The sequence below is a fragment of the Lygodium microphyllum genome, chromosome 10 (assembly GCF_053477565.2).
Source record: "Lygodium microphyllum isolate KBCC chromosome 10, Lygodium_microphyllum_v1.1.10, whole genome shotgun sequence".
Classification (NCBI taxonomy): domain Eukaryota; kingdom Viridiplantae; phylum Streptophyta; class Polypodiopsida; order Schizaeales; family Lygodiaceae; genus Lygodium; species Lygodium microphyllum.
In genome coordinates, this window is record NC_141144.1 from 121,292,676 (window position 1) to 121,303,184 (window position 10,509).

General features: G+C 40.9%; 1 protein-coding gene, 1 long non-coding RNA gene and 1 pseudogene across 4 annotated transcripts in view; 1 reads left to right on the plus strand and 2 right to left on the minus strand.

Annotated features, from left to right (window-relative positions):
* The window catches only part of LOC148030505 (uncharacterized), a 43,413-nt gene extending 37,197 nt beyond the window's left edge, over positions 1-6,216 (minus strand). Inside the window, exons 1-2 of one of the 2 annotated variants that reach the window (XR_015692203.1) lie at positions 6,080-6,184; positions 5,721-5,998 (exon numbers count right to left, since the gene is read on the minus strand). This is a non-coding gene — a long non-coding RNA (uncharacterized LOC148030505). Of the gene's footprint in view, positions 1-5,720; positions 5,999-6,079 lie in introns of both variants that reach the window. The other variant, XR_015692202.1, reaches the window with a different exon arrangement.
* The window catches only part of LOC148030504 (phospholipid:diacylglycerol acyltransferase 1-like), a 121,622-nt gene extending 114,735 nt beyond the window's left edge, over positions 1-6,887 (plus strand). For both annotated transcript variants that reach the window (XM_087686847.1, XM_087686848.1), the window contains exon 6: positions 6,075-6,887. In XM_087686847.1, coding sequence (XP_087542973.1) covers positions 6,075-6,558 — 484 coding nt within the window. In that variant the 3' untranslated portion in view covers positions 6,559-6,887. The remainder of the gene's footprint in view (positions 1-6,074) is intronic.
* Positions 6,888-9,521: 2,634 nt separating this feature from the next.
* Positions 9,522-10,193, minus strand: LOC148030506 (casein kinase 1-like protein HD16 pseudogene; annotated as a pseudogene).
* Positions 10,194-10,509: the final 316 nt, after the last annotated feature.

Consider the following 10,509-nt stretch of genomic DNA (forward strand, 5'->3'; position numbering starts at 1 on the left):
CTCTAGCCCTCCTCTGTGCATGATTCTATGCATTGTTACGGATAGCTTCTCATAGAGCATAGAGTAGATGTCTCGCTCCTCCTTATGGTATCTCTAGGATGTTATGCACCTATATATCAATCTTGTTGATATTCACTTGTAAAGGTGAACAAGACAAAGATACGAAAGAAAATTTAACATATTGAATATTCATACATATCACAATTTACAATCCAACTTCTAAGCAATGATAAGTGTCAAGGATAAAAAGTTAATTGTACATAATACTATTAATTATGAATTCATCTATGAAGACCCAGACGACAGAGCATTGATCTCAAGAAGCTAGAGATTGCAATAGCAAAGCACTAAATGCCTATGAAGACCCAGACGACAGAGCATTGATCTCAAGAAGCTAGAGATTGCAATAGCAAAGCACTAAATGCTCCAACTAGGCAGTTGTGAGCTTATTGCTCTTTTTGGTTTGGAAGAGAGCCCATGTGCTCCAATTCCTCTCAGCAAGCCATTAACCACAATCTTACACAAGGATATAAATAACAATGCATTTTTATTCAAATTTAAGAGATTCACGTTAGATAATTGCTAATAGACAAGCCGCAAAATCAATATTTAAGTAGGCAATAGATTATAGAATATGTTACCTAGGTTGCATAATATATTAGATTATCAAGATTTGAAAGATAAAAGTCACATGTCATATATCTAAGTAGAAGCTCAATTTCTGTATTTCTCCAATTTAAAGACAAGGTGAAGCTACATCTATCAAGAGGACCTGAATTTTTATTGCTTTGCTTAGTATTTAATTAAAAGTTAATCAAATATGCTAATGTCACTTATACATGTGAGGTGCAAGTTAATTGTCTTATAGTGCAGGACCCAAGACCCCAAGATATCAATTTGTGTCAAAGGCAAAAGTTGGTGTGAGGCAAAAGTTACTAGGTGATACCCGATATTAGATTTGGGCCTAAACTAGTTAATTAGCCACTAATGTCAATAGTGACATTAGAGTCTAGATATTAATTAATTAATTAATGTGAGTCTAAGGGTCAATAACTTCTCAAGGATACTTGAAATACAAATTAGTCTAGCGAATTTCATTATTGGTTGGTGAAATTATTTTTTTTAGCACTAGAATAATTATTAAATTAATATTCTAAAAACTAATTTAATAAGATGAATAATGCTTAAAAAGAAAATTAGAAGGCTGCGACTTAGGTAAACTTGCCCGTGGAAATAGAAAAAACGTTTTTAGGAACTAGTGAAAGTCTATTTCAACCATTGTGAGAGAAAATGAGGCTATTAGAGAGCAAGAAGAGATTGATGATGTGATTTGCAGCCACCAAGAATCAATCCTACGACATGTGACAGCAATTTGGAGCCCTCCAGGAGCAAGTGACAGCAGCCTAAGGTCCTTCTAGTGCAAATGACAACATATAAGAGGGGACAGTAGTCTTTTTTATGGTTCTAAGCTGAATGTGACAATAGTTCATGGTTGTTTGAGTAGGACAGCAGTAGCTTGTAAGCATTTCTCACGATGAAACTGTGAAATTTCTCTCTCTATAGCATTCTCTCTCATCCCCCAACCATATCTCAAGTTATCTTAGCATTTTCCAATAGTTTGAGCCATCAGAGAAAGAGATTTCAATCAATCTCTACTATAAACCCTAATTTATAGAAAAAATTAGAGTTTTGACAGACGCCTCAAGATGCATGCTCAAAATTGAGGCCCTAGGACTTAACTTCCAAAAGGTGAAATCGAGGAATTTCAAGAATATTTAAGAGGCTAGTCATCCAATATCAGATTTGGGGCTAAATTTGTTATGCAATGAGCATGTTAAAGACCAATGCCAAGCAAATCAAGGGACAAATTGGTTTGGAGGCTTACTAGTCAATTTTGATAGTAAGAGGTACTTGGATTACCAGAGGAGATGAAAGGATCTCAATTGTACTCCTTCCTTTTGCAATATAAGATAAAGAAATACTGTAAGGGATGCTAGTTTTAGGGCGAACAAGGGATCCAATGTCCAAGATCAAAGTGGTAAAGTATGTATTTTCAATCTACGTGAATTTTGTACATTTTGTAATTAGTGCTTAATCAGGCTATTTACCACCCTATCCAAGGAAGAAGGCTAGTTAGAATGTCTCTCAAAGCCTAGTTGTGAATCGGCCAAAATAAAAAGAATGATTACAAAATGCAAGCAAATCATCCTCTACTATTATCATACCTAAACTAGCCTCTATAAGATGTCTCACATTTTAAACTTCTACGTCCATGATAACCTGTCACATATTCTTCCAAATGAAAGCTCATGTGATGGTAAGGGCTGAGACGCGCATATTTAACCATCCATCGCATAATATCATACATCTATTTTCGTCCATATCTCCTTGAAGAACTCCAATTGAACCTCTATGGATGCTTTTTCCTTTTGAAGCTTCCATGTACGTAATGCATCCGCGGATAAGCCTTCTCACTCTCACCCTATATGGCTCACTATCTTAATTGTCTTACATTGAAAGAAATAGCACCCCAAATAAATAAGCGAATGAGTTCCCTAGTTGCCTCCACAATCACCCACCCTTTAAGTTCTCAATGAACACTTGCACCATGCGAGAAGCCCCGTTGTCCACCACCACCAAAAGATGGCAACAGAATCCTTTTTATACTTGGACTCAATACATATACACTTCTTTTTTTGGGCCACTAGAACCTCCAATTTGGTTAGTGCCACTAGGCCCACCAGCCTCCCCATACCCCACTTATGCTTCATTAGCCCCCATGTGGTATTGGATAAGAGGATTCATCCTCTTGTAACTCAATACTCATACGCTTTCGACACCAAAGATGGAAACTTACCATTAATTCTACTGACACATTTGCACAAGGCCCGATGTCTTTATTGGGGACATATGCCAAGTGGTCTTTCATGCGCATTATACTCCCCAATTTTTCCAATCCATAACAGCTGCACCACCACTTCTTTGATCTACCGAAGCCCTCATATCCCTTGATTAAAGTGATATGACTCCGAAATGGATCCGGTGCCATGATTAGGGAATGGAAATTTGAAAGGAGGTTAAGTAATAAAAACTTAAAAGAAGATTGGAGGAGGAGGAGGGACCTTGGAATAAAAATAAAGAAGAAGGATGAAAAAAAGGAGGAAAGAAGGAACTTGAAAGGAGAAGAACTTAAAAGGTGGGAAGAAAAAGAAGAAGGAAAGGAGGAGGAGGAGGAGGAGGAGCAGCAGCAGCAGCAGCAGCAGAGCAGAAGAAGAAGAAGAAGAAGGAGGAGGAGGAGGAGGAGGAGGAGGAGGAGGAGGAGGTGGTGGTGGTGGTGGTGGTGGTGGTGGTGGTGGTGGTGGTGGTGGTGGGAGCTGCAGGAGGTAAAGAGCTGCAATTGAAGAGAAGAATACGCACAAGATGAGACGAAAATGTGAAAGACAACTCGTTTTTACTCTGGATAACTAGTCTACTCATGTGCCCACAAGATGCCGAAACGGCGTTTCCCTATCCCTGTTTCGGTCCAAAAACGGCCGTTTCATTTGGAGGCTGCTGAAATACCATTTCAGGATACTACGTGAGTCAAGAGATATCCAGCCAAGTTAAGAAAAGACAGCATGAAAATGCAAGTACTGCGCTGAAAAACACAGGTAGCCATACAAGAGAGGAAGCACAAGAACAAGTCGCTTAGTAAGAAAACAAGTCGTCCAAACCCTAGATCAATTCACAGCAGGAAAAGACAAGTATGGGCAGCACCATGAAGGAGAAAACGCAAAGCTAAAAACTTGAAGCTTGAAGAACATCAACACACAACACCAAGAATACCAACTCGGATGTTTACAGAGAACACAAGAGCTCAAACAATGAATGAATGAGTCATATAATCCATGACACAATACACGAGATGTACCATACAGACCACACTAGTGAATGGCACGTGCGTGATCAACAATGCCTCCAAACTCCCTCTCCAAATGGATCTAATACAATACAACAAGAATGGAGTGGAGTATATAGAAGTCATAGGGAGATACCTAAGATAAATGATAAATCCCTAAATGGGCTGCTCAACTACCCATAAAGGTGCCCAATCCAAAACATTATAAAGAGCCAAAGACCCATGAAATGTGCATCGCTAATAATTAGATCCTAGAAGGACGTTTTAAGTTTTTTCCTTGGGTGAACATCCACTTTGGTGTAGGACATAAACCTTAGGGTTGGTACCTTTTCTTTCACTTTTGCACTAGTGAAGGTACACTTAGCATGCAACTTATGTGTCTACTCTCTCTCACTCTCGCTCTGTTTTCTACTCATTGTTTCCTCTCACTCCAACTCAATTTCTACATATTCGTGAGCTATATGCTGATTTACGATTTAGTTCATTGTGCTTGTTAGTTAAGGTTACTAGTGTCCTTTGTTCATTTATAGGCCAATTTTCGACTTTTATCAAGAAGCCATGTCTATAAGGACATCCCATTAAAAGGCCAAACTCAATGATGAAAGGAAGAAGAAACAACCAATTACTCCAGACACTTCAGTTTCCCTACTTGATGCAAAGAAGTCACAATAAATGTCTTCTAGCTTTGTTAGGCTTGCTTGATGGCAAAGGTACAAAGGTAAGTGCCAAAGTAAATATGACCTGGCATTAGACAAAAAAGTTGGACATTAGAGTCATTGCTTCGTTAAAGCCATAAGTAAATGTAGTACCAAATACACCAACAAATGGTCATGTGGAACCATAGATAACTTTTCAAAAGTTAGGGAAGGGCTAGCAGCAAATACCTTTTGATTGGGCCCTACATGTAGCTTCATTTCTAATGAGTTCCCTGTTGTTGTCTAGTTTTGCATGTGCAAAAAGGGATAGTGAGGAAGCATAGAAGCTCAAAGCAACTGACCAAAGCCCAAGTACATCAAATGTAACTCAAATCCAAGTTCCAAAGTATGTCATAAGCATATCCAAGTGCATACATCAATGCTAGACATCACCATAGATATGTAGTGTACTCAAGAGACTAGTAGGCACAAGAGGACGGGTTTGCTAGCAGCACAATCCATCTCTGGTATCACCATCTCCGATGTTGTCATCATTTTCCAGCCTCATCCAGTCCTCTCACTAAGGCTTTGGGCTGTGTGCAGGGACTGATCGGTCCATCGTTGTATTCACATTCTTTCCAAATTCAATGCAGATTTCTCTTTCCTTCTTGCTATCTTCTCTCTTCTCCTTTTCTCTCCATGTTTATGTTCCTCTTCTATTGTGCATTCTCACACCTTCACGTAGGAATCTCTAACTCTATATTTCAGCCACAAGCAACCATCTAAGCCTATGAGAACCTCCACTCTAATACCAAACATAAAATGCACTGGCCAACAAAATGCCACAATGGAAAAGAAGAAAGTTGTTGTCCACACAAGTCGTAATTTGGCAGCCACATGCAAGAAAACCCCAAATTAGTCCAGAACATCCTTGACCACATTAACCAATCAATGCAACTAGAGCAGGGATCAGCTGCAGGACCAACTAGCTGAGCCGTTTAATCTAGAACTGGCTGACCTGACTGCTAGTACAACTAGTATGGTAGCATGGGGCTAAGTTAAGAATGCGAGGCACTGCCAGCTTGGTCGCAGAAAATCTCGAGTTCATTAGTAAATACTAAAGTCACATACAACAGACTTATTATTGTGCACTATGTTTGAGTATTAAACATGCCATACCAGCATACCTCCTTTCTTGCCAGAAATTCTGTGCATATTTGTTATCTTGATGTCTTTAGATGTTATGCGTGTTACTTTTGAGACTTGCTTTGGTGTCCTGTGTCATAGAGAACATAGCCTCAGCTTGTTGAGGTGAGGGGGCTCTTTGCAGCCTGTTTGTTTGTATGTTCTTGTCGAGACTTGATTTTGTGCTCTACAGAGTCGTAGAGAACAGCCTGAGCTCGGTGTGTTGAGGGAGGTCTTTACTGAAGCAAAGCCTATCACTTGGGGCCTGTGTACTGAACAGCTATTGGCAATAAAATAGCTTGAACCAAGAAAATCATACATCATGTTGAAATAGTTAATTTTTGCTAGCTTTGCAGGTTACCTAATGCATCTGAGATGGAGATTTACTGCATGTATGGGGTTGGAATTCCGACAGAAAGGTCGTACATCTACAAGGTTTCGCCTAGTGCAGAGCAGGGGCACCTACCATTCCGCATCGACACAGCAGCCGACAGTGATTCAGAGGGCTGCCTGAAAAGGGGGGTGCAGTTCGTGGACGGGGACGAGACAGTGCCGGCACTGAGTGGGGGGTTCATGTGTGCGAAGGGCTGGCGGGGACGCACGCAGTTCAACCCGTCAGGCGCAGCCACGTTCGTGCGCGAGTACAAGCACGCTCCACCAGCCAATTTGCTGGAAGGGCGCGGCACACAGAGCGCCTCGCACGTTGACATCATGGGCAACTTCGACCTGATCCATGATATTCTGAGGGTCGCTGCTGGTGCCTCCGGCGATGACCTTGGCGGAGACGTCATCTTCTCCGACCTCCACAAGTGGTCCAAGCGCGTACGTCTCAAATTATGATCTCTCCCTCACTCTCGGTGCACAGAATCCCCTCTTCCTTTAAAGCTAGCTGCCGCTGCACAAACCCCCCTCCTTGCATCTAATACAACCATGAATTGTTGAGGCAAAGTCAAGATAACAACTTGTCTAGTGTGCTAAATGTGCTAAAGTCCAAGATGCATCTAATACGACCATGAATTGTTGAGGCAAAGTCAAGATAACAACTTGTCTAGTGTGCCAAATGTGCTACAGTCCACTCGAATGCAATAAGTGAAAAACATAGGAATGTCGAGGCTGCAATGTGTCGATTTGGGGTAATCTTCCCAAGACCCGAGCACGATTAGTATCTATGGGATGACTCTCTCTCTCTCTCTCTCTCTCTCTCTCTCCAGGCAGTAGCCTCATCATATTGCATTTTATTTGAAATCGTATCTTCATTTTGTACTCCATTAAAAGATGTACTATTGCATGAAGTTCTTGAGCTCACCCCATATCAACCTTAGATGCTCCCATACCCTTTGTTGTTCTATAACATTTGATGTGACATTGTATGAGCATTCTAAGTCCTTTTGCATGTAAGGCATTCCTATGTGCATACAAATGCATGCTTACACACATGCATCCATGCACACGCACGCGCACACACACACACACACACAAATACACACGCACGCACACGCGCACGCACACACACACACACACACACACACACACTCTCTCTCTCTCTCTCTCTCTCTCTCTCTCTCTCTCTCTCTCTCTCTCTCTCGTATTAAATAATGTAATCATATAAAACCACATGTTTGGGACAAAATATATTAAATAATTGGGATTGGCTATATAAGCACATAACCAATGAAAAGCTTTCAAATGTCATTTGACAACCTATGCATGTGATAGCCATGCAATAGGACATGGTAATATATAATTCATCTTGTGGCTATTTGACTTGCCACAACATAAGGAAGCTCTACATCCAAAACAATCTATACAACCAACTTTGGGCCATTAAACTCATTGTTAGATGTTCACTTTATTGCTTGGTTTTTGGGAGTTTTTGGTATGACTTAAGTCATGTTACAAGTTAGCTTAGCTTGTGTAGCACTATCTTGTCTTGTCAAATCTTCATTGATCCCCCTCATATTTTGCATCTAGCTTGTGTTTAGGTCATTCTACCTTTGTTTACTTCAGCGTTGTCGAAGGGTTTCGAAAGCAAAGTCACGACCACAGAGGTTCTTGAAAAATTTCAAGATAGAAGATTTCTCAATGCCGAAGGTCTTTAAATGCAGACGCTTTCACGTCTTAGGTGTTAGAAGAGATTGGGATGATGACAAGAAAATTCATGTCACTGTTATACCTATCTCAATCTGAAAATTTCCCATAGCTGAAGACTTTTCACAACTGTTAGAAATGGCATTACAGCTCAAGCAACGGTCAAAGTCACTCAGAAATACAGCAATTGCTTCCTCCTATAGCTTCTGATCCTCAATTACCATAACTCTCAGTTACTTTGGGTACATTCCTAAAGAGCACAATGTCCATGTACAACTTGATGGTTGTCAACCAAAGATTCCAATATTTAGCAGTCGTAAAGGGATGTATATTGAGGGTAAGATGACAGGGCGTTTATGTAGCTGGACCTCTTTATGAAGACATAGAATATGCTGTTGAAGCTGCCAAGTCTGGGTACTATCTTGAAGCAACTGATGATCGGTTTTTTATGTCAATAGCTCCTTTTGGATGCAAACCCTGAAGCAGTGACATTGTTCAGAGCCATCTGCCAGACATGATCAATATAGAGTGATCTGATGTTTTTGTGGCCCATGTCACGGAGAAGTCCTTAGAGTATCTACACTATCTCAATATATATATTTGTTTTTGTAAGGATGCATTTGATATAGAACTAACAGTCATGTCAAGTCATCATCGTCTGCCAGCCCATGTTAATCCATCGGTTATGCAAATGACGCAATCAGTTTTCTGAAACTATTATAGGGATTCAATCCAGTGTATGGATTGTCTGAATTCTGCACATCGGGCTGAGCCACAGGGCGATCGATTTCTTCCTGATGGTGGCAAGAGATTATAGCGTTCCATGTGTAGACACTGGGTTTCAAAGTCTTGTCAAAGGCTTGATTTGCTTCAGGCAAGCTACCAAAAGATGCATACAATCGAATAAGGTAGTTGCAGATTAATGCTACTGAATCCAATCCGATGCCAACTACCAGAAAATGCGCTCGTCGTGCCACCCCCAGATCTTTTGTCTCCGAGAAGATTTGCAGAACAGACAGAATGATGTCCCTTGGAACATGCATTTCATCGAGCAGCAAGGTCTCCGTGCAAGGCCTGCCATGCCTCATATGTAGGCAAGCTGCATGGATAGCAGTGTCACAGCCATAAGTCCTACACCATCAGCCCCAACCCCGCAAGCGTGAACAATTTGTTGGCTTGGTTAACTGTGGCCCATCATTCTGTTGAATCCCCAGAAGCTTTTCTTTTTCCAATCCTCTGTTTCTCCAAAAGCGGCCACTCTCACTCCCTTTTTCCTTGCTTTTTCTTTAGGCTCGATATACTGTGCTCAGAAAAAGCAAGCCTCGATAGAAGACTCCTGAGTTACACCCACAATAGCCTTTTTTCTTTCATAATGTGACAATAGCTTTAAGTCACATTCAGTTGATCTTCCTATCTTTGGACAATTTGGCAGCGAATCAGTATTGTGAGTATGAACAAGAGGGAACACAAAGCCAACAATATTCAAACCATCCGTGTGGAACTGCGAGGGCTCTTGATTGACAACAGGCTTCTCATGAACTGAAGCCTCAATAAAAGAATCGCCATGTTCAGTATGGGAAACATCATTCCTGATGATCCATCTAAGGCACGATCCTCAGCAGAGATTGCACAAGCATTTGTTATTATATCTTTAATGACCATATCGGTTCCTTGAGCACTTTGCTCCTCAACCTGTACCGACGAGGTTGAATGAATCATGCCCTCATGTGTAACAATTCTGTTTGCATCCTCAAGACTTCCCACCTGCTTCCAGCAGTAGCCATTGATGTCACGTGAAATCCTTCCCTCCACTTTTTGCTGATCCACTTGAAAGGGAATGAATCCCTCACTTTGTAAGACTATTGAGTAAATGATGTCCCTTTTGACATGACAACAAAGGCATTTCCATTGTCAGCACCAGCCATTGCTGTGATATAGTATTTCTGTTCCGAGTTATCCATGATCCACTCATTATGGAAAAACAAATGTGAAAGTTCATATATTTGTCCTGAAACCCCCATTCACGCATCCATTATAAGGGCCCAAAGATTTGAACAGGAAGCAACATTGCTAATAAAAAGGCCATCTTCAAATCCCTTTTTCACATATTGAAAAATTCGAGCATCTGAAACATTGAAGTGGTACCATTGTTTCATTATTTTGTGAAAATTGTACACTGTAACCCATTGTGTGGCTAGCATACCCAACCGAACCTTCTTTCGAGGTTGATCATCCTTAGATTCTGAGCTCAATCTAGATTGCTTCTGTCCAACATTACACATCTCACATCACCATCAATAAGTAATGATCTGATGGCAGGATTTGGAATCAGAACTCCATCAAATACCAATCAACTTTGTATAACTGGGCTTCTCATCGGACTTCATATTGACCACAGTTTCCAAAAACTCTTTGAAGGGTGCTGGTCAGCATACACAGGGAGAGAGCCCTGCTTGCTTCAAGCTGTAAGAAATCAATGGTTCCTCTTGCTTCAACCCCTCTCCACTATACTGCCCACGCAGAACAAAAACGCAACACAACAACTAAGTATGTACAAAGTAACAAATGTCACACACACAACTTTTTGGTGGATTCCACACCTCGAATGCGCAGCAATATGACAGCGTGTTGTCATTTTGACATCATATCATCACTTTGTTTGCTTTTACATGGTGTTCATGATCCTACACCATTTTGTTGAAA